The sequence below is a fragment of the Sminthopsis crassicaudata genome, chromosome 3 (genome assembly GCF_048593235.1).
Source record: "Sminthopsis crassicaudata isolate SCR6 chromosome 3, ASM4859323v1, whole genome shotgun sequence".
NCBI lineage: Eukaryota > Metazoa > Chordata > Mammalia > Dasyuromorphia > Dasyuridae > Sminthopsis > Sminthopsis crassicaudata.
The window spans coordinates 80,665,153-80,690,309 of record NC_133619.1 but is presented as its reverse complement, the minus strand read 5'-3'; the positions used below and the strand labels follow the sequence as shown (position 1 = coordinate 80,690,309).

At 34.1% G+C, this 25,157-nt stretch overlaps 1 protein-coding gene across 29 annotated transcripts in view; it reads left to right on the top strand.

The window, feature by feature from the left end:
• ABI2 (abl interactor 2) overlaps positions 1-25,157 on the top strand; it is a 112,135-nt gene that overhangs the window by 63,554 nt on the left and 23,424 nt on the right. For 5 of the 29 annotated variants that reach the window (XM_074298975.1, XM_074298971.1, XM_074298972.1 and 2 more), the window contains 4 exons: positions 293-439; positions 1,265-1,389; positions 3,167-3,349; positions 6,861-7,019. In XM_074298975.1, coding sequence (XP_074155076.1) covers positions 293-439; positions 1,265-1,389; positions 3,167-3,349; positions 6,861-7,019 — 614 coding nt within the window. The remainder of the gene's footprint in view (positions 1-292; positions 440-1,264; positions 1,390-3,166; positions 3,350-6,860; positions 7,020-25,157) is intronic. The other 24 variants (XM_074298987.1, XM_074298978.1, XM_074298985.1 and 21 more) reach the window with 7 other exon arrangements.

Below are 25,157 nucleotides of genomic sequence, written 5' to 3'. Positions count from 1 at the left end.
TTCCAAGGTAAAGTGAATACACTGTAGTCTATGTGAAGAACACTTCATTATCTGAGGAAAATGGAGTAGGAGACAGAAACAATATTTAATTTTTATAAAGCATAAACTCATACCCATTTGAATCACTTAGGTGGGAGGCAAGGGATGCCTAAGAAGAGGTGATTGGATGATGTAAAAACACACATTTTCCTTTCTAATTACAATTTGTACTTCACTACTGGCAATTCTATCGTTGACTTTGTAATGCCTAAATTTGCCTAATTACACAATACATACGCTCTTCTTTTTGTAGGCGTCACTCCCCCTATCGCACACTGGAGCCAGTGCGTCCTCCAGTGGTACCAAATGATTACGTACCTAGCCCAACACGTAATATGGCTCCCTCGCAGCAGAGCCCTGTGAGGACAGCTTCTGTGAATCAAAGAAATCGAACTTACAGGTATTTTCCTCTACCTCAGCACAAAATGGGATGGCCATAGTTCCATAATCTGTTCAAATAACTTCAGTTAAATCTTTCTCATTCCAAAGCACCAAGTCCCTTTTCCTTACTTTACTCCCCCACTAAACCACATCCACTCTCACCTTCCTCTTCTGATGTTCTGATGCAACTTTTGAGGAATCAGGAAGTCATATAAGAACAGATAATGAACTTTCAACTTCTGTAAGGTTTAAATGTGCATAGAGTAGTTCAGCTCAGGTAACTTGAGAAAAGATTATGAACCAAAAAGTTAAATGCTGAAAATTTTTCAAGTTGTTTTTTGGTGGAACTTTACAGATGAAAAACTATACTTGATAAAAACTTAAGCAAGGGCTAATACATCAAGGAATGATTGTATATTAAAGTTTATCAGATATGTTGTAGAAATATGTTTTCATTGTAAATGGAGGTGGGGGTTTTTTGTGGGGGAAAATAATGACATTTAGCATAACAAACTTAATGTTAGATGTGTATATTTTGAAAATTAAATTCTGTTGACAACTTAAACATTGTCAGATTTTTGTTTTGACATGAACTTTTAAAACAAATCTTAGAAACAATGAGTTTGTCTCAAAATTAGATTTTTTTTCCCTTTTCCTGTATTTATAAAACTATATTACTGATGTTGTTAGAAAGATTGAAGTGGAGGTTTCTTTTTTTTTTTTTTTTTTTTTTTTTTTTAAGTTTCTACATGCATTTCATGAACTTAACATACTGTGTTCTGGGAAATTCTGATTGACTGTTTTTACAACAATGTTAATATTCTGGTGGGTCTGATTTCTTCAGCAGCAGTGGTAGTAGTGGAGGGAGCCATCCAAGTAGCCGGAGCAGCAGTCGTGAGAACAGTGGAAGTGGTAGTGTGGGGGTTCCTATAGCTGTCCCCACTCCATCTCCTCCCAGTGTCTTTCCAGGTAAATCCAGAATTCATTTGTATTTCTTCCTTGAACCTTAATTACTCTCTTCTTATATAGGACTATTTACCAGGCCTGAATAGATACTCACAAAAATTTAACAAATGATATTGATATATCCTCTTTTTATTTTTCCTTTGTTTCTGTGATTTGGGGCATTTGATAATATTGATTAGAAAGGCACTTTTTTCTTCTGCTAATGAGACCTAAGGGTCATCTCTATAAAAAGATAATTAGCTATCTTTGTTCCATTCCATAGTTACAGAAAGCATCTGTAATTTGTGTTATCTTGGAAAAGAGTGACATAGGGAACACTGGCGACTGAGTCTAGGGGGATCAGTATGAATATATTTTACTGGGAATAAAACAAAATAAAAACAAAATTCCAAGTGCATAGCCTATTTAGAGTTGGATCATCACAACATAAATAGGAAGATACCTTTGACTGTTAATTTCTTTGACCTATGAAACTGAACATTTTAGGAGAGGTATCCCATCTTCTCTGTACCCCCAAAATATAAATAGAATTATTTTTTTTCTCCACTTCCCACTCTCCTTTTTCCCTTTCCTATTTTCCTTTCCTCCCTTCTTCCTTCCTTTCTTCCCTCAATCCTCATCTCCTTTAGCATCTAGTGTACTTCTTTATCAAACTATCTTGTATTCATTTTGTGAATATTACATATTTACTGTGTATGTGTACACATTGCGTGGAGCAAAAGTAGTATGAATACAAATGTCAAATATTAAATATTTCTTAAATTGCTTACTGCTTCAGTGCTGAGCACTGTAGACATAAAAAGAGTCAAAAGACAATCTTCCCTTAAGAATTATACATCAAGCTTATATACAGGGGAAACAGGAAGTAATTAACACAGGAAAATCACTGAAATGAGGAGAAGTTGGGGAAAGCTTCCTTTGCAAAGTGGAATTTTACCTGGGACTTGAAGCCAGGGAATTCAGTAGGCAGTGGAGAAGATAGCATTCCACACACGGAAAACAGCCACAGAGAATCCTCTGAATTGAGAGATGGAGGGTCTTGTTCATGGAATATCCAAGAGGCTACTTTCATCATATTAGAGAATACATGTTTATGAGGAAGGTGTGAGAAAGTGTAGCAAGGTAGGAGAGAGCTAGGTTGTGAAGGACTTTGAATGTCAAACAGAACATTTTGTATTTAATCCTGAGTCAGTAGAGAGTCACTGGAGTTTACCGACATTGGGATGACATAACTGAAACTCTTTATTCTACTTTATTGCATTAACATGCTCAAATGTAATCTTATGATGTAGAGATAGGAAAAATTATTTCATGTTTTTTTTTTTTTTTAAAACTTTGCATTATTAACTTTAGTTCTACACTGTCCTGTATGGAATTTTGGAATCTTGAATTCAGAAAAATAGTTTGTTTTCAGTTCCTATAACTAACAACAAAAAAAAAAATCTATCCTAATCCTATCATTCTGTCTCTGTCTCTGCTTCCTCTTCTCTTTTCCTCTCTCTCCCTGCTCTATCATTCTTGTTGTTCTTCAAGTAAAAAGGGCATTAAGTTATTTTCTTTATAGATTTATGTCTGTAGCAATGTCCTAAGCATGTTAATTTATTTGCTGCACAAGTAATAATCCTTTAACATGAGCTGCATTTTTTCCAACTCTTGCATTTATTTGGTTAGCAGTAAGGCCTGAATGCCAAGCACTAACACACTCAAAAGGCTTTTTTTCTAATCCTGGCTACTATGAACAGCGTTATTAATGCTTCTTCTTCCTCCTCTTTCTGCCTAGCCCCTGCTGGCTCCGCTGGCACTCCTCCCCTTCCTGCCACTTCTGCCCCTGCCCCTGCCCCTCTGGCTCCTGCTGCTGTCCCCTCTTCCACTGCCCCAGATGGTGCTGCTGCGGGAGCTCAGCCTCTTGCTGATGGCTTCACTTCTCCAACTCCCTCTGTTGTTTCTTCCACTCCACCTACAGGTGAGTGTCTGCTCTTTTGTGGGCAGATGAAACCTGCTTTCAGGCTGTTATTGGTATGAAGGCATAACTCTTTTGGGTTTTGAAACTGGCTAGAGATTGTGAAGGAAAAATTAATTTTTACATTGAAGGTAGCACTTTATTAAACAATAATGCCAAATTAGTACATTAATAAGTAGTGACATTAAAAAAACCTGAAGCAAGTATAGCTTGAACCTTTTGTTTTTAAAAATTCATTAGATTTTCTTATCTCATATAGTAAAGTTTGTATCATTGAACCAGATTTTAACTTTTGAGACTTTAGACCTTTTCTAAATTCAGAAACATGTTATAAATATTTGTAATTGTCTATTATTCTTTTTTACTTTGAGCTTACCCTTTTTCATTAGTTTTGATTTCTTGGAATGTAGACTACAAAAATATGATTCCTGTAGTTATGAAGGATATTGAGCAGTTCAGAAAACTAAATGAATCTTTTAAATAATTAATAAGCTCACACATCAGACTTTTCATTGTGGATATAGCAGTGTCTTAGTTCTATCATGACTTGAATGATGATTTTTGTTCCAGTCAAAAAACTGATTTTTGGGAGTTTAAGATTGTATGCTTGCAGTAATGCTAAGTGATAGAGTTGTTGAGGGCTTTTTTGTCTGTATAAGTAAAAACTATTATTTCTTCATTATAGAGGTTTTTTAAGGTAATTTTTTAAACTAATTTTTAGTTCCAAAGTATTCTATACATTTAGAAGATAAGAAATATAATAACCATTATACATTATGAAGCGATGAAAAGCATATTCCCAGATTATCTATATTGTGCCCCCCCCCCCAAATCAATAAAAATAAAGAGGAAAAATTAATGTTTCAATTTATACTCAGAGTCTCTCAGTTTGTTCTCATTCACTATTCCTCTGGTGGACATAGATAGTATTTTTCTTCATGAATCCTCATGACATTATTGTGGATCCTTGAATTGATCAGAGTTGCTAAGTCTTTCACAATAAATTATTTTTACAGTATTGCTGTTGCTGTGTACATTTGTCTCTTGTTCTGTTCATTTCACTTTCCATCAGTCCATCAAATCTTTCCATATATAAAACTTTCCTTTTTATTTGACCTTTTAAAGATAGACCTAGTATCAGTATTGCCAGATCAATAGCTCTTTGGACATTGTTTCCCAGAATGATTAAACTAGTTCACAGTTATACTAACAATATGTTAATTTCCTATTTTTTTCACTTTCCCTCCAGTATTTGTCATTTTATCCAATCTGATGAGTGTGAAAAAAGTTTAATAATTCAAGAGTCAGTTTAATTTGCATTTCTGTAATTATTAGTATTAACCAGAACTGCTGAATTAGTAGTTTTTAAAATTTTGGGGTCTTAGAACCTCTTTTCACTCTTAAAAATTATTGAGAATTCCAAAGAGTTTTTGTTTATATTAGTTGTATCTATGACTATTTATTATGTGAGATTAACATTAATAAGTTTAAAAAATATGTATTTATTAATACATTTAAAATAATAAACCCATTAATGTTAACATAAATGATATATTTTTATAAACAGTACTATGTTTTCAAAACAAAATTAAAAATGATAAGAATGGCAGTGTTTTGCATATCTTTTTAGTCTTTTTTATAGAAGATGGCTAAACATTTATATTTAGTTTTGAATCCAATCTGTTGCATTATCTTGTTTTGAAGTATATGAAGGTAATCTGGTCTCACTCAGATATGTAGTTAAGAAAAGGAAGAGTATTTTAATAGGCTAATAATATCTTAATATTATTTTGAAATTAATTTAGACTGTCTCTACTCCTTAAAAAAGTCTCAGGAATAATAAGGGATCCCTGGACCATATCTTGGAACTTCTGGACTATATAATCATTTGCCACATATATGGTAAAAAGTCTTCATGTTCTGATGCTTTTTGGAAAAACTGGCCTCTGGAGGGCCTTTTCAACTATGAAATTCTGGAATCCTAGTTAAGTTAATGATTGAAACTTAAAAACTCTTGTTAACAGTATAAAAAAGGCTAATTTTATTTGTGAGAGGAGAAACATGGTATAGAGCAATATGTTTGTTTTTCCTTATAGAAAGTTATGAATAGAATTGCTTGAAAAAGTTTATAAAATGTTCTGTTCTGTTTTAGATCTTTCCTCTTGTTTGATTTGGTTTAGTATTTTTTAAAATGTTTTAATATTTTATTTTCCCCCAATTTTTAACAATTTTTTTAAATTGAGTTCCACATTCTCCCCTTCCCATGTTATCCCTGTCATTGAGAAGGCAAGCAATTTGATAGACAAGTGTAGTCCTGCAAAGTATTAACATATTAGTTATATTGTAAAAGAAAACAGACCCAAAAAAATTCTTTTTAATGCAGCTTATAAATTGTGGAGGGGGGGGGCAGCAGAAAAGGAGGGGGAAAGGAGGGAGAAATCTGTGAGTTTTTTTTTGTTTGTAGCATCAATAGATTGTAGTCTTTGAAAACTGGAAGGAACTTCAAAGCAGCATTTGGGAGACTACTTGAAATGATATGAAGTATTGGTGCTGCAGTCTGAAGTTCTTCATTTGAAATCCTGAATTGTCTGTGACAGTTTGTATGGCTTTGGACACTAGTCAGTTTACTCTTTGGGCATAGAATGCTTATCTTTAAAAGGAGAAGGTTATGCTAAGAGGCCTTATAAGAGGTCTATGCAGTCTGTGTAGCTCATTGCTCTATAATGGGAAGGGACCTCAAAGTTCATGTGATCCAACTTATTTTACAGTTGAAGAAATTTCAGCCAAGGAAACATCATGAGTTCTTCAAGATCACATAATAAATGATGGAGGCAGGATTTTGAAAATAGGTCGTCATTCTGTAGCTTTAGTTTCTTTTACAAGATGAACTTCTAGGTCCCAGTTGCTTTTTATAGGAAGTTCTTAGGTCTTTTAAAAAATGTTCTGATATTTAATTCTAATGATTAACTTGTTTGCTTAAATAGTACAAGTTTTTATTTTCATTTGGTGATTTCATTTTCTCTCTTTTAAAAAAAATCTTGTTTTTTCTTAACAGAATGTGGTTCCCTTCCCCTCCCCTCCTTTATATCACTCTTACCTTCAATATACATTTCCTGTTCCTCTTGGATTTTAAGCCAGATTTCATAGATTTCCAATTTGTTCCTTTACAGTTTTGGATACTCACTTGAAAATTATAAATTTGAAGTGATGTATATAGGAGAAGAACATTAAAAACCCAATGTAACACACAACTTTGTAAACCATTTGGGAATAGATGTATGAAATTTAGCTACTCTTTTACTTTTCTACTTTTTTTCTTGGTGCTTTTCTACTTGAAAATGAAAGTTTTTTGTTTAGTTGATTAGTCATGTCTGACTTTTTATGACTCTAATTGGAGTTTTCTTGACAAAGATTGCCATCTTTTTAAAAGTAGTTTTGTTATTCAAATTGTTTATTTAATCAAGCTTTTAGTATTTAATATTGAATGACAGATTATTGCTTATCCCTAAACCAGGTCACCCTGTTCAGTTCTACAGCATGAACAGACCTGCTTCTCGGCATACTCCCCCAACTATAGGAGGCTCTTTGCCCTACAGACGTCCTCCATCCATAACCTCACAGACAAGCCTTCAGAACCAGGTGAATGGAGGACCTTTTTATAGCCAGAATCCAGGTAAGATTATCATCAAGATTGTTTACAATTTAGCTTTAAAAAGTTAAACTGCTTTTTAAAATTCTTATGTACTTTTCAATAAGTTTTGTTTGGACTAAGAAATAGTTTTTTTTGTGTGTGTAGAGTTATATTTATAAAATGTAGCTCACTTGTTGAGAATTAAATCATAATCTTAATAAAATAGGGGAAATTAAGTATTTTAAATAATGTTTTAAGAAGTGTTCCAGCTATATGAATATAGTTTATTGGTGAAATGATATAAAACTTAGAAGAAAGTTAATTTGATGCACACTTATTAGTATGTATTAGTACTTTTTTTATGATAATTAGGTGTAGTATTAAGTAATTCACATCTTTGACAGCTCCATCATGGCCTTCTTCCCTTCTCTGTGACAGATTGAGGGGTTCTTGCTTCACTTATACTTTTAGAGGAAATTTCTGCTTCACTTTGAACAAGGTTGATTATAGGACTAATATATTACTTTTTTTAGTTCCTATTCCCTAGCAAGCCAGCATGTTAACTGGGAATTTCCAGAACATTTGGATCTATAGATCCAGAATATTTGGATCAATCTATAGATTGATGAATTTAGCACTCAGTGTTTCTTGGACATCATCTTTAGATTTCCAGAGGTACCTCAGAGCAGATTCTTACTCTGTCTAATTATTATTTTTATAACCTATCTTAGCTGGAAGACTCAGGATGAAGAAGGAGGGAGTTAGGTTGTAAACATAGACCCACTTTCTTGGTCTTTACCTGTGACATAAATATATAGTAGATGAGGTATTAGGATTTAAAGGAATAATACTCCAAAATTTCTTACATATTCCAACTAGGGATTAATTTAAATGAATAAGCAGTCACTTCTGACAAAAGAAAAGCCAAAAGACAGAGTTTCTGGGTAATAATCAGTTTATTAATTAGGCTAGCATCAATAAAATGATGGTCACTAGTTTCTTGTGGTACCCAAAGACAAATACTTTTGGAAAAGTGGGTGCTTTTGACAGGTGGGGATTGACCTTGATTGGTGAACAGTTAATGATGGGGTGAATGAGATTCATCTGCCTACAGCTATCTGGACACCCAGACCATCTACACCCAGACCACTTAAATTGAACAATGGGGTTTTCTAGGTGGATTAATATTTTTTAAGACTGGAATTCACTAAGGTTAGATTCTCTTTATATCTAAACCAGAAATAAACTCTCTTGGTTGGGTGGAGCCCCACTCAAAATTGAGAAGCATGTTTAGGAGGGTCTGGTCAATCTCATTGTCAGCCTTATCCTTCGGAGACTAACTTAGGGATTTATGAATAAGAATTCTTGACATTAGTAATTAATAATTATTTCTTTCACACTTATGGAAAGATTAAAGCATTGATTAGTAGGTGAAGGGACAAGAATATGGGGGTTGTTAGACATAGAGATTTTCGTAGAAGAGAGGCTACTGGACATTTACTGCTTAGTGTGGACCAGAATAATAATTCTAAATACTTTCAAATAAAGAATCAGTGAACTAAAAATAAGTGAATTCACATTAAAAAATTACAAATTTTGGTTACATTGGGCATTTGATAAACATACTTTATCCTTCTCAGTACAGATGCAGAATGTTACCTAGGTTATCAAATTTAAATTTTTTGTTTTTTAATTTTTTTGTGATAAGGAAAAGCTCTTTTGTGTATAAGTAAAATTCCGAAAATATTTGTCATATTAAAAAAAAGCCACCAAGAGATTTTTTTTTAAGGGTGAGGCATAGGAAGAGTCATAGGAAGCTATGTGTGGGTGGGGAGATAAGTGATGTGCTTGTTTGTGGTGGATCCTAGAATCTCTGCCCACATCTTATGGTTCTTAGAACAGTACCATTCTAAAAAGATATGATGAATCACGTAGAGACTTCTATTACCTGGCCTTGGTATCCATAGAAGAACCCCTTAATCTTATAGAAATCCAGAGATAGGTAAGGTGAGGTAAGTGAAAAGCAGAGTTGGAGGTGGGGTGGGGTATCTTTTATACCAGCAATACCAAAATTAGTAGAGTATGCATGACCTTAGACAAAGACAAAGAACTTGGGTGTCCCCAAAGCTCCTAGTAACAGGAACCCAGTGTTCAAGAAAGCCTGAGCTTGGAGGCTAGAGAAAGGCTAATCTGAAATGTTTTAAAAGTCATTGGGGGAACTCATCATGGGAATAGCTAAAGCACCAGCATCAGAAAAAAAGGGTCCTATAAAGGATCCCTTTACAAAGGTAGAGGAGAGGTTCTATATCCTTCTGGCAAAAGATTACCCCCCCAAAAAAAAAACCAAAACAAAACAAAAAAAAAACAACAACCAAAAACCCTGGCAGAATACAGTACTGAAATGACTCCAGAGTCCCTTGATGAAAAGGAGACCTAGTTTTAGCTGTCATATTTAGGATCATGCCTACATTATTTAGTTGCCAAGTATAGCTACAAGTGCATTCTCTTCTCTCCTTCACCAATCTCCCTGCTTCTTCAGCTTAGATCCTGAGCTGCTGAGCAAACCAAGGTTAATATCTAAGAATATATTGGTTTGAAAGATTTCTGGCATAAAGCCCGAGGAAAATAGTTATCACACAAGTTTTAGAGAAAATAATGTCCCTTTCACAGGTATTATAGAAGTACCTAGAAGGAATAAAACAAGATGTGCAAAATGCAATACTCAGGGAAGAAAGAATAACAAGGAAAAGTGATATTTTAACCTCACCTAAAACCTTAATACCCTGAAAGTTAGGTTTGGGCCATATAGAATACCACTTAATAAGCATAAATAATTATTAAAAACAAAATTGAAAAATGGGGAAAAAGTAGAAAATCTAATAAATATACCAGAAAAGCAAAAAAAAAAAACCTGCCTGGAAAAAGTTCAAGGAGGTATAATCTAAGAATTATTGAGCCATTAAATTTCAGTTCAATTTAGTAAACATTTATATTATTCTCTCTTTGAGCCAAATCCAGTGAGATTGTTTCAAATAATACTCATCTCTCTCTACAGTAATAGATCTTTTGTGCTCTTCATGTGATTTAATTTACCCCATTTTACCTCCCCTTTTTTCTTCTCCAAATACAATCCTTTTTCCATTCCTTAATTTCTTTTTTTATATTATCACATTAAAGTCAATTTGTACCATACCCCATCTTACTGCCCTGACAAAAATACAGTTCTTTGACGCTAATATTCTCCACTTAATGATGAACATTCTCACACCTGATTATAGCTTTCACTTCCCACTGATTCGGAATTTCTGAATGTCATCTTCTAAATCCCATTACACACTCCCTACCATCTGATTTCTCATTTTCATCTGTAAAATTTCATCCTAACTGCACTTCTTTCCCCTTCTACTGTGTCCCCTGCTTTGTATTTTCTATAGGCAATAGCTTCCCTTAATCTTAAATCTTTTCCTCTCCCACTGATTCTTCCCTTCTCTCCCATTTTTAATTGATTCTTACTGAAATCTGCTGACATAGACATACTGAAACCCTGAAGACATAGTTTCCTTGGTTATTCTTTCCAGTTTTGATTGCTCCTTCAATCATTCTCCTTCACTCACTGGTTGAGACAGGAAAGTTGGAATTCTCCTTATTCCACATTGCTACTTCCAGATTTTTCCTTTCCTTTTCCTTCTTCTGTTTTCCTTTGAGATTTCTTGCTATTCATATGTACCACCTAATCAAAATCCTGGTAGCTGTTTTCTACAACCTCAACTACTGTCTCACCCCCAATTCCCCTTCCTCCACTATTTCCATTCCTTCTCATTAAGTTAAATTCCTACTTTACAAATTTTTTTGTCTTCCTCAAAACCTTTCCTCAGATTAGAAGACTTCATGATGCATATTAATTTACCCTAAGATGACTAACACTCAATTCCTCAACCTACTTAACCTCCAGGAGCTACTTCTCCACCCAACTTCAGCCACACACAAAGATGGTCATACCCTTATTCTTGCCAACACTCACAGCTGTACCACTTCTATGTTCAAGAATTCTGGAATCTCCCATGTGCCATAATCTGTTGATTTTTTTATCTTTCTTTCTGCCTTCCTTTATATAACATTATTTTTCCTCTTCACTCTGACTTCCAGTCCCTTGACCCTTCAGTTCTCTCCCAGGCATGAGCCACTCTCTTCTTTTGTCCTCATCTTGACTCTTTGGTAAACTATTTCAGCTTTACATTGTCCTCTTCTCTTGAATCCCTTATTCCCCTATCACCAATAAGTTAGGGGTGGAAAGAACTTTCTTTTGTAAATCTCTTAGTGTCATATGTGTACAATCTAGCTCATTTTCCTGCTGTCCCTATTCTTTGAAGATAGAGGAGTGGTACCTTCTACTTAATAATGAACATTCTTATATCTGGTCATATCTTCCCCATTGATAACTTATCCTTGTTGCTGATTATGCCTTGGCTTTGGATCACTCCACCATTTGTCGCCTTCTCTCCTGCACATGTGTTGCTGAAATAAGGTGAAGAAAATAGTACAACTCATCTGACTGGGCCCATTACAAATTTATGTTAAAATAACCTTAAGGGGGTTTTCACTTCTGCTCTATCCAGCCTGCCTTATCAACTAATTTCCCTACTCTCCAGAGCATCTTTCTTAACCTTTTCATTCTAACTCAAGCATCTTGTGGCTTTCTTCAGTTGAGTATTTTGCCTCTTATCTTGAAGAAAAAATGGAGGCCAATTATAAGCTCCCTTTTCTTTCCCCTTCCTTATTTTTCTTCACTTAGATGCTTTCTGCCACCCTCTGCTCCTTTACCCTTGTCTCATATGATGAAGTGTCCTTACTCCTTACCAAGGTTAATAACCCTTTACTCTACTTGTTCAAGTGATTTTATTTCATCTCATTTCCTCCACCAGATTGCCATATCTGTCTTTCTCACTCTTGCACTATTTTCAGTCTTTCCCTATCTGGCTCCTTCCCTACTGCCTATAAACATGCCTCTGTTGCCCCTATCCTGAAAAAAATCTCTCATTTGATTATTTCATCCTAATGATTACTAATCACTTGCCAACCAGCTAGAACCACAGCCCTCGCTCGCTAAAACAACAAGACACCCTGAATGAGAACTTGGAGGTAACATGTAACAGGCAAGTCAGATCACTATCCTCTTTAGATTCTAATGACAATAGTCTAGGATTCTGAACCCAAGAACCTTGGTAATAGCACATTTCCAGCTTATAGCCTGTAGTCTCCTCAATAGGAAGTGACCCATGTAGAGAGAGAGCCAGCAAATGTTCCTGCAGCCACCTGAACATCCAGAAAAAAGCATTCTTGCCATTGAATCCCTTGGCCCTGTCAAATGATTCAGCATTAGAAATTGAAATGATTTTGTCACTTTCATCATTTTATCAATGACATTAAGGAAGAGGCATTGTCATCTGCTTTGTTGCTGCTCCCTAAATATTAGGGAAACTTTGCATCTTATTTGTAATTAGAATCTTGATATATGATCTCTCCTATTAGAATGTGGACTCCTTGAAAACAGGCATTGTCCTCTTCCATTTGTATCCCCATCATTTAACCAATTGTTTGTGTATAATAAATGTTCAAGAGATTCTTCATTTATTCATTCAGTCTACTGTTTCTTCCAATGAGGTAGTATCATATACTGTGAGATTTTTAAAAATAGAGTCTATTTCATTATTTAAAGGGCAGTATGATTAGAATCTCATAGTTATTTCCTTTACAAATGTTTTCTCAGTTTTTTTATTAGTATATTATATTTAGCATAAAGTTTTGTTAAAACAGTATTGATTATCAGATATAGCAATCAGATTAGAGAACACTATGGGTATGGTATAGAAGGTAGGCATTGAAGGAAGAGAGAGATTTCAATAGTAGGGAATAAGAAATTTCATGGGAGTTCATTTGCAAAGTTAGAGAACACTGGGTGAGATTGGGGGGGGTAACAGTTATGTAGAGAAGCTGAAATGTAGAGAGTAGATAAAAGTAAATATTTTCAAATAAAACTGGAAAAATAAGTTGGAACAAAATTGTAGTAAATCATAAGTGCTGAGATTTAAGAGTTTGTATTTTTTTAGTCAGTAGGGAGCTACTTAAAGCTTTGACATGATCATATCTCCTCTTATTAGGAAAATTAACTTGGCAGCCATGTGATAGATGGATATAGAGATTATAGTTTAATAGGAGGAAGGGAGTGGTTGCATTGTAACATGAAGTTTTCATGTTCTGGAATAGTTATGGGGAAAAATGTCACTTCACAGCTCATGGACAAATGTCACTTTGCTCTTTAGAAGTAGTCTATTTAAATAACTGAGACAAAGCTCTTTCAGATTGCAAAGTCCTTTACAGTTATTATTTCTTTGGATGATCCCCCAAACTCTGGGAGCACAGCAGGGAAGGAGTAGACTGACATTTAGAAGGCTTGATTTGTAGCTCTGGTTCTTCCCATATACATAGCAGAGTAAAACCCATTTGAGTACCCATCTTCTTGTTTTTCATTGGTGGATAAATAAGCTTTCCTTCCCACACTTTTTGCAATTCAACCATTGGTTCTGGTACTTTGCATCCCCTTTTGCCCTAAGGCTAGGCTTCACTCATCATCATTAGGTAGTGGATAAGGTAAGTGTCCATACATGCATGCAGTCCTGGATTGGATGTGGTGAATGGGAAAGACAGGTGAATGAAAAACGTTGTCAAGCTTCCTTCTTTCATGATCACCATTCTGGGGTCCCTACATGAAACATTTGATCCAGGACGGTCTGAATAGCAAGGCAATTTAGTTAAAAAGGAAATAATTGTTCAATACCTTTCTTCCTTTTGATTGCCAAACTTTTAGAAAAAGTCATTTGTATCTATGGTGTTAATCTCAAATAGAAAGGGAATGACAAAACCATATATTGACTTAGAAAATCACATAGTAAACAACTTTTCTATTGTATTTTTATTTTTGTTAAATATTTTCCAATTACATTTTCATCTGGTTTGATTCCTCCCCTTCTTTAAGCAAGTTTGTTACCTCTGATCTGTACTCTTTGTCGAATGATTTTTTTCTTAAATCACACTTTAATCCTTTTGTAACCTGGATTCTCACTTCCACAGAAGATTTTTTTTTTTTTAAGTTTTCCAATGGTCTCTTTAATCCTATAGCCTTTTCATCTTTTTTTGACTTCTTTACTTTAACTTTTGATTGTGTTGACAGTGCCATTACTCTTGAATTTTTTTGCTCTTTGGGTTTTCAGAATTCTTTCTACACTTTGTCCTGGTTTTCTTTCTATCTGCCTGACCACTTAGTTTCTTTTACTGAATCATTTTACATATTCACCAACACTATTCACCAACACTCAAAATATGGATCTTCTAATGCTTTGTTATTGTCCCTCTTTTCTCTTTATCTTCCTTCTCTTTAGAAATATCATCAATTCCTATAAATTCAGACATCTTTATTTACATGATTTCCACGTTTATATATCTAGCCACAGTTTTGTTGCTAAACTCTGGTTCTTACTTCATCAACTACCTGGTGAATATTTCCAATTGACACTTGAATCAGCATCTCCAAATGGTATCTCATTTCATTAGAACTTATTTTTTTCTCCCCAAATTACACTTCATCTAAACTTTTTGTTTCTCTGGTGCTGGACAGTATTGTCCTTTCATTCTCGTAAGCTTTACATCTTTACACATCATCTTTACACATTATCTTGTGCCTTCTTTGTTTTACTTGCTTTGGGAAGATCATTGGGTTTAAAATTTGAGGGACTTGCTTCTTCCTTACTGCCGTGAATTTGTGATGTGTATGCATTTTTGTATTTGACTGGCTTGGTTTCCTTTACCTTTTTTATACCTTAAGGATTGATGTATTAAAATAGCACAATGTAATGTGCCTTTGAAGAAAGAGAAAAATATATTTATCAGCTTCAGTGGCACCAAGAGCACATAGTTATGAAAGTCAAAGTTCCATGTTTTCTCCTATCATTTCTTTCCATCAATGGTGTAACTATAGGAGATAATTAAAAAAAAATTATTGTCATTTGTTTATGATCATTACCACTGGGTGTTTTCCAGTCATTTTGCAAATTGTCAAACTCCATTTACATAAATAGAATGTGTTCAGTTTTTGAAATGACTTTGTATGTCCAGAGTATAGAAAGTATTTGAAATATTTATCTCATTAAATTTCTAATTGTGTTACTTTTACATTTTAAAATTTCTTTGAACAAATCATTCTTTACTATATTAAGTCTAAAGATAATGAATTCTGGGAAAAGTAAGCCTAGTCTAATGCTGTTTCTAACAAAGATATTCTTTTTTTTAAATTAGAGGAAAAGATGGGTGGGATATTTTGATAGTCAATATATTTTCATGTGACTACCAATAGTTTCAATTTCTTCATCTGAAAATTGTTCATATACTTTGATCATTTATTAATTGGAGATAGCTTGAACTATTATAAATTTGAGTCAATTCTCTATATATTTTAGAAATGAGGCCTTTATCAGACCCTTTGAATGTGAAAAATTTTTCCCCGTTTAATTGCTTCCCTGCTAATCTTGTCTGCATTAGTTTTGTTTGTACAAAAACTTTTCAACTTAATATAACTAAATTATCTATTTTGTGATCAGTTATGATCTCTACTACTTCTTCGGTTGGAAATTCCTTCCTCCCTCACAGATCTGAGAGGTAAACTATCCTATGTTCTTCTAATTTGTTTATAATATCACTTATGTCTAAATCGTGAACCCATTTTGACCCTATCTTGATTTTTACAGTGTTAAGTGTGGGTCCATGCCTAGTTTTTGCCTTAGTAGTTTCCAATTTTCCCAACAGTTTTTGTTAAATAGTGAATTCTTTTTCTTTCTTTCTTTCTTTCTTTTTTTTTCCCCCCTGAGGCTGGGGTTAAGTGACTTGCCCAGGGTCATACAGCTAGGAAGTGTTAAGTATTTGAGACCAGATTTGAACCTGGGTCCTCCTGAATTCAAGGCTGGTGCTCTATCCACTGCGCCATCTAGCTGCCCCTAAATAGTGAATTCTTAACCCAAAACCTGGGGTCTTTGGGTTTGTCAAACACTAGATTACTATAGTTATTGACTGTGTTTTGCATTGATCAACTGCTCTATGTCTTAGCCAATACAAATGGTTTTGATGACTGCTGCTTTATAGTATAGTTTTAGATCTGGTACAGCTAGGCCACCTTCATTTGCTTTTCTTTTCATTAATTCCCTTGAAATTTTTGACCTTTTGTTCTTCCGGATGAATTTTGTTGTTATTTTTTCCTAGGTCAGTAAAATAGTTTCTTTGGAGTTTGATTGGTATAAGCACTAAATAAAGATTAGTTTAGATAGTATTGTCATCTTTATTATATTTGCTCGTCCTATCCAAGAGCACTTGACATTTTCCAATTGCTTAGATCTGATTTTATTTGTGTGGAAAGTATTTTGTAGTTTTGCTTATATAGTTCCTGACCCTCCCTTGGCAGATAGATTCCAAAATATTTTATCCTGTTGGCAATTATTTTAAATGGAATTTCTCTTTATATCTCTTGCTGTTGGATTTTGTTAGTGATGTATAAGACTGCTGATGATTTATGTGGACTTATTTTGTATCCTGCAACTTTGCTAAAATTGTGGATTACTTCTAATAGTTTTTTAGTTGATTCTCTGGGGTTCTCTAAGTATACCATCATATCATCTGCAAAGAGTGATAATTTGGTTTCCTCATTACCTTCTCTAATTCTTCCAATCTCTTTTTCTTCTCTTATTACCAAACCTAGAATTTCTAAAACAATATTAAATAGTAATGGTGATAGTGGATAACCTTGTTTTACCTCTGATCTTATTGGAAATGGTTCCAATTCATCCCCATTACATATGATGCTTGCTGATGATTTTAAGTAGATGCTACTGACTGTTGTTAAGGAAAATTCCATTTATTCCTATGCTATCCAGTGGTTTTAATAGAAATGGGTGTTGGATTTTATCAAATGCTTTTTCTGCATCTATTGAGATAATCATATGTTTTTTGTTAATTTTGTTATTGATATAGTAAATTATTTATGCTAATAGTTTTCTTAATATTGAACCAATCCTGCATTCCTGGTATAAATCCTACTTGGGCCATGGTATATTATCCTGGGGATGATTTTCTGTAATCTCTTTGCTAATATTTTATTTAAGATTTTTGCATCAATATTCATTAGGGAGATCGGTCTATAATTTTCTTTCTCTGTTTTCATCCTGCCTGGTTTAGGTATCAGTACCATGTCTGTGTCATAAAAGGAATTTGGTAGGAGTCCTTCATTCCCTATTTTTTCAAATAGTTTATTTAGTATTGGAGTTAATTGTTCCTTAAATGTTGCTAGAATTCACATGTAAATCTATCTGGTGCTGGGGATTTTTAGGGAGTTGATTAAAAGTTTGTTTTATTTCTTTTTCCTAAAATGGGACTATTTAAGTAATTTATTTCCTCTTCTGTTAATCTGGGCAGTCTATATTTTTGAAGGTATTCATCCATTTCATTTAAGTTATCAAATTTATTGGCATAAAGTTGGGCAAAATAACTCCTAATTATTGTTCTGATTTCCTCTTCATTGGTAAAAAGTTCTCCCTTTTCAAAGGTTCTCTATGTTGTTGGTTTTTTCATAAAATCAATTCTTAGTTTTATTTATTAATTCAATACTTTTTTTTTACTTTCAATTTTATTAGTCTCTCCTTTTAATTTTAGAATTTCAAATATAATATTTGATTGGCGGTTTTTGATTTTTCTTTTTCTAGCTTTTTTAGTTGCAAACCCAATTCATTGATTTTCTCTTTCTCTATTTTATGCAAATAAGCATCTAGAGACATAAAATTTCCCCTTATTATCGCTTTGTCTGCATCCCACAAATTTTTGTATGTTGTCTCATTATTATCATTCTCTTGGATAAAATTATTGATTGTAATATTGATTGCTGTTTTAGTCATTCATTCTTTAGGATGAGATTATTTAGTTTCCAATTACTTTTTTGGTCTATTTTCCCCTGATCTTTTATTGAATGTAATTTTTATTGTATCATGATCTGAAAAAAATGCATTTACTACTTCTGCCTTTCTGCATTTGATTTTGAGGTTTTTATGTCCTAATATATCATCATTTTTTTTGTATAAGTTCCATGGACTGCCAAGAAGAAAGTGTAATCCTTTCTGTCTCCATTCAGTTTTCTCCAAAGATCTATCATACCTAACCTTTCTAGTATTCTATTTACCTCTTTAACTTTCTTATTTATTTTGCTGTTTGGTTCATCTAGTTCTGAGAGAGCAAGGTTGAGATCTCCCACTATTATAGTTTTGCTGTCTATTTCTTTTTGCAACTCACTTAACTTCTTTAGGAATTTAAATGTTATTCCACTTGGTGTGTACATGTTTAATATTGATATTGATTCATTATCTGTGGTACCCTTTAGCAAGATATAGTTTCCTTCCTTATCTCTTTTAATTAGATCAATTTTTGCTTTTGCTTGATCTGAGATAAGGACGGCTACTCCTGCTTTTTTGATTTCACCTGAAGCATAATAGATTCTGCTCCAGCCTTTTACCTTTACTCTCTATATATCATCTGCTTTAAATGTGTTTCTTGTAAACAACATATAGTAGGATTCTGGCTTTTAATCTAGTCTGCTATTTGCTTACACTTTCACCCCATTCACATTTACAGTTAAAACTACTAATTTTGTATTTTCTGTCATCTTATTAACCCCAAATTATACTTTTCTCTTTTCTTTTCCACTTTCCTTCCTCCCCAGTATTTTACTTATGAGTACTATTTGCCTTAACTAATCCTCCCCCTTTAGAAAAACTTCCCCCTTATCCCTACTATTTCAGTTTTCCCTTCTATTTAAGCCTACTCATTTCCCCTCCCCCCACTTTTTTATAATGTGAGAGAAATTTCTTGATGAAACCAAATAAGTCTAATTTTAATTTTCTTTGAGTCAAATCTGAGGAGTAAGATTCATATAATGTTCCTTACCCTCTTTATTTTCACTTAATTATAATAGGTTTTCTTTGCCTCTTCCTGAGATGTATTTTACTTCATTTCCTTTTTTTTCCCCCAGTATAATCCTCTTTCCACCTCTAGTTAATTTTTCATATTAAAACAGTAAAATCAGTTTATACATGTATTTTCTATGTATACCTATAATAGAAATACAGTTCTCAAGATTTTTTTTTTTCTTTTTACCTTTTTATGCTTCTCTTGAGTTTTATATTTGGAGGTCACATTTTTTGTTTAGCTCTGTTTTTTTTTTTTTTTCATCAGAAATAAATGGAATTCACCTGTTTCATTGAATGTCTATCTTTTTCCCTGAAAGAAAATGCTTAGTATAGCAGGGTAATTTATTCTTGGCTGTATTCCAAGTTCTTTCTATCAGATTTTAGGCCCTGTGATCTTTTAAAGTAGAAGCTGCTAGGTCTTGAATAATTCTTATTGTGGCTCCTTGGTATTTGAATTGTTGCTGGCTCCTTGTAATATTTTTTCCTTGGTTTGATAGTTTTGAAATTTAGCTATGATATTCCTTGGGGTTTTAATTTCGGGGTCTCTTTCAGGAGGTGTTTGCTGAATTTTTTCAATGGTTATTTTATCTTCTGGTTCTGATTCAGTGACATCTGGGAAGTTACTCTTTGAAGATTTCCTGAAAAATAATGTCTAGGCTCTTTTTTGATCATGGTTTCCAATAATCCTTAGATTTCCTCTTATTATCTCCTAATAGATCTCCTAGATCTATTTTCAGGTTGGTTGTTTTCCCAATTAGGTATTTTACATTTTTTTTCTTTTTTCTTTTTCTTTTTTTTTTTTTTTTTTTTTTTTTTTTTGGTTTTGTTTGACTGATTGTTGTCTCATTGAGTCATTTCCATTTGTTCAGTTCTGAATTTTAGTGAATTATTTTCTTCATTTACTTTTTAAAATTCTTTTTGTATTTGTCCAATTGAATTTTTAAATGAGTTGTTTTTTTCTATGGAATTTTTTTCCATTTTACAAATTCTGTTTTTTAAGGAGTTATTTTCTTTTTCTTTTTCACAAATTCTGCTTTTCTGGGAGTTTTCTTTTTCATTTTATCAAATCTATCTTTTAATGACTTTATATGCCTTTTCCAAACCGTTTTGCAAAGTTTTGATTTCCTTTTCCCATTTTTCTTCTAGCTCTCTTTTAAGATCCTTTTAAATTTCTTCTAGGAAAACCTTGTGTGATGGGGACCAGGTTATCTTACCTTTGGGGGCTTCATCTGGAGACAATCTGCTTTTAGTCTCCTCAGGGTTTGATAGTTGTTCTTCTCTTTCACCATAAAAGGTGTCTATCGTCAGAGTTTTCTTTACTTTTTTATTCATAAAAAAAAAAAAAGTTAACATCTGCTTTTAGGGCAGGGGAGGTTTTCCAAGCTTCCTCTACAGGCTGACTAATGCTATATTCTGTGTGTTCTGGAAGCCACTTGAGCCTTTTCCTCTATAATTACCTTTCTGCTACTATGTATCTATTTATTTACATGTATATAAGTATACAAATTCTTTGAGAGCAAGAACTGTTTTTATGTTTTTTTATCTGTCTTGTGTCCAAGACTGAGTCACTTTGATGTAAATTGTGTGCTATTTAACCTTTTGGGGGATGCCCTGATGTAGTGTTCCTGATTCAACAACCCTGAGAGTTAAGCACTATACATTTTATCTCCATTTTACATATAAGGAAACTGAAGCTGAAAATCTGAGGCCTAAAGAAATTAAGTGGATCACCAGATGTCACACAGAATGAGTGGCAGAGGCAGAATATCCAAAGCTTCTCTCAACAAAGGTGAAGATGCCCTTCCAGTAGCCATATTCAGTTTCCAAGTTATATGAGCTCCTTTAGAGGGTATGAAGAGACATCCTTAAATTATTAATATCATACTGGACAAATAAATAATCAAGAACTGGAAAGCCCTGGGCACATAAGAACAACTCTGGGCATCATCATCTGCCTGTCTCCTTTGCTGGAATGCTCTCCCTCCTCCTCTCTACCCACTGTCTTCCCTGACTTTCTTTAAATAACAGCTAAAATCTCACCTCTTTTAATTCTAATAGCTCCCCCTCTTAATTATTTCCTATTTATTTTCTCTATAGTTTCTTGAATCAAGGACTATCTTTTGCCTCTTTCTGTCTCCCCAGCACATAGCACATAGTAGGTTGTAATGTGCTGTTGTCTCCAGAAACTGCTGATCGCTCTCTGGGAGGAGATCTGCTGTCTCAACTGCCGCCAAGTCTGACCTTGTGCGATGGTCGGGTCTAGCTCCTCTGAAGGGCTCAGAATAAGTCCTTGTCAGTACCAACTTAGCACTTAGTAAGAACCTAATATCTATTATCTCATTAGCACTTAGTAAAAAATCTAACAGACTTCCAGTGCTAGATGGGCGTAGTGTGGTGCTACTATGTCCAAGAGTATAAACAGTGGCTTTTGGGCATAGCCTCATATTATTTTTTAGAATGATTGGGCCAGTTCACAGTCCCAGCAATGATATATTAATTTGACTCTTTGCAACATTTATGCTTTCCTTTTTTTGGTTATCTTTTTAAGTTTAATGGGTATCTGTGGACCTTAACCATTTTAATTTGCATTTCTTGAATTATACAGAATTTGGAACACATTTTTCCAATGTTGATAGCTTAGATTTTTTTTTTTAACTGCCTGTTTATAACCTTTGGCATTTATCTATGAGAGCATGACTCTTAGTCTTTTTATCTTGGAAATGTAAATGTTACAAATTAGAATGTTTACTGAATTGAACTTTTGTGATATTTGTTTGGTTCTGCATATTGTATATTTAATCTGTTCCAAAGATTGACTTCTCTGTTTTATAACTAGTACCAAATAGTTGTGATGATTGCTGTTTTGTAGTATAGTCTGCAATCTGGTACTGCCACACCCCCTTCCTTCATCTTTATTTTCCTAGTAGCCTTTTATATTGGCTTCAGGTTCATTTTGGCCACATGTACTACTCTGCTTTCATTGGTGGGTCAGAACGTGGTTACCTCTTTTCCCTCAGTGTTCTGGGATTAACCTCAAGGAGTTTGAGTGATTCTTCTGATTTCTTGGCTAGAGTCCCATTCTGATATGCTTTTTCCCTTTGCTCCCTACCTTATCAGTTGCCTCCACCAGTTAGTAATAATAACTCTCTAGCATAATTTAACTTATTATTTCTTTAATAACATCAATATGCAGCTGAAATTAGATTTTAAAAAGATATATTTACTGAAAGATATAACAAGAACAAAAGTATAAATAAATTCCTCCAAAATCAGAACTCATTCCCCCTCTACTACCTTTGTCTATGGGAAAAGTGGACTCAGAATTAAAATGGTTGTCACATTCTTCTCAAAAAGTTCCCTTCTCAATTTGGCATAGTTGATGAATGATTTACTCATTTGCGTGAGGTTTGGGGGCTGGTCTGCATCATGTAGGTTGTTTCTCTGCTGGCCTTGCTTCAGTAGCCACAGCATTATTTGCCATGGGCTCTCAACATTGGACCTCTGGTGAGTCTTTTGACCTTTCAATGCTTAAAAGATTATACTCTTTCATACTTTTTCACCTAAAATCAGAAAAGAATAAATAGAACACAAACAGAAGAGAAGACTCACACATTCATGGGCCACATTGAGTCCTAGCTAAGGAGAGAGCAGTTAGAGTATTGGCTTATCTGCTTCTCTGGAGCATTATCGACATTGTTTCTCCTCTGAAAGCTAGCACTCAGCACTTCAGCCTCCTCAGTTGCCTCCCAAGGTTGAAGGGTAGAACAATAAATCATTCCCTCAAAGCTCCCTTTATAAGATAGCTCAGAATTTTCTAGCTAACTTGTTTAAACCAATCAACTGCTCTGCTTGATTTTGCCTCAGAAAACTTTGTGCCTCTTCACTGGATACTCTTCAGCCTCCTTCATCTTTTAAGCTTCCTTTTGCATGTTGTTTTCTTCCATTAGATGGTAAACTCCTTGAGAGTTTTCTTATTTGTATCCTCTGTGCTTAGCACAGCCTAGCGTTTAGTAGTTACTTAATATAAAATTTTATTTACTATGGCTATGATTGACAGGGTAGGGAGAGTGCAGTTTCTTTTGTTCTTGGTTTTTGATATGTACTCAGTTTGGCTCACTTAAAAAGCTTTTCTCCAGTTAGTAGGTAAACAGAAAGTAGTCACAGAATAACTGAATTAATTCAGAAATATAGAGCCCTTTATTCTTCATTTCTTAAAGCAGTCTCATTAAACTCCCCATCCGGTTAGCAGCAGCCAAATCACTCTGTGCTTGCTTAGAAGCACTAGGCCCCTCTTTAAGTTCTTGATTTTGTTTTTACACATGAATTTTCTAAATATGTTTTCTAGCTCTTTAAAGTAATCTTTTGGTACTTTAGTATTCTCTAAGATAATCTTTGGCTTGGCACTGAATTAAGTAAAGTAATTTAAATGATATTTTTATTATATGGGCTTAGCTTACCTATGAACATTTCATATTTCTTCATCTGCTTAGATCTGTCATTTTTATGTAATAGACTTGTATAATTGTATTCATAAGATAATAGCCAGTATTTACATGACACTATAAGCTTTGCAAATACAGTACATATGTTTCTTATCTGATCCTCTCAACAACCCTCCTTTGGAGCTAAGTGATATTATTATCCTTATTTTACAAATTAGGAAGCTTAGGGACATACAGCTAGCTGGAGGGGGAGGTGTCAGCTCATATCTTCTGGATTCTAACTCTAGTGCTTCCAGCTACTTCTGCCTAGTTAAGTGTCTTGTGAAATAGATTCCAAATAGTTTAGTTTATATCTTCTGTTATTTTGAGCAGAATTTCTTATTTTGTCCCTTTTTATGTTTGGGGTTTTATTAGTACCATAGAGACATATTGATTTATTATATATCCTGTAACTTTACTAAAGTTTTTTCAGCTAATTTTGTGTGACTTTTTCTAGGGTTTGCTTTGTAAATCATCATATGATCTATCAAAAAATATAGTTTTGTTTCTTCACTTGTACCTTTACAACCTCAATTTGTTTATTGATATAACTGGCATTTTTAGACTGTATCAAATAATAGAAGGGATAATGGACACCCTTGTTTTTTATTTCTGCTCTTATTGATGAGATTAGATTCAGGGAGCCAAATGATGAGATTAGGGTTCCTGATGGTCTGGGAGTCAAATGATGAGGTTAGTGTACCTGGTGGTCAGGGAGTTAAATGATGAGGTTAGTGGCAGGTTCGGGGTTCAGGGAATCAAATGAAGAGGTTTGAATCCCTTAAATCCCCTTTGAAATTTGGCACATGGTAGGGAGTTGTGGGAACCCTTGTTTGGCGGCACAGAGGTCCTTCATATAAGTATTTATGTACCCGAAAAGCTAGACTGATAAAAAGAAGTTTATTATTGGCATTGGGAAGTCAGCCTTTGCTATACATGAATAGAAAGACTGAATTCCTTAGTGACAAGGTCTGGCAGAGAAGTAAAGTTTCTAGTTGAGAAATTCCGACAGAGAGATATGAAGTTTTGTTAAGGGAATAAGTGAGGGAGATAAAGAGAGGGTAATGCTTTTTTTTTTTTTTTTTTTTTTAAATTTTTTTTTATTATATATATATATATTTTATAATATTATCCCTTGTATTCATTTTTCCAAATTACCCCCCCTCCCTTATTCCCTCCCCCCGACGACAGGCAATACCATACATTTTACATGTGTTACAATATAGTCTAAGTACAATACATGTGGTGAATATCATTTTCTTGTTGCACAATAAACATTAGAATCCGAAGGTACATGCAACCTGGGCAACAGATATTAGTGCTAACAATTTACATTCCCCCCCCAGTGTTTCTTCTCTGGGTGTATCTACCTCTGTCCATCATTGATCAACCGGAAGTGAGTTGGATCCTCTTTATGTTGAAGATTTCCACTTCCATCAGAATACATCCTCATACAGTATCGTTGTTGAAGTATACAGTGATCTTCTGGTTCTGCTCATTTCACTCAGCATCAGTTGATTTAAGTCTCTCCAACCCAAGAGAGGGTAATGCTTAAAGAGAATATTATTTCAGCGGGCAGAGAGTTCCTTGGCATGGCATGGCATGGCATGACACAACACGACACGTTAGGTCCTCTGCAAGGATTG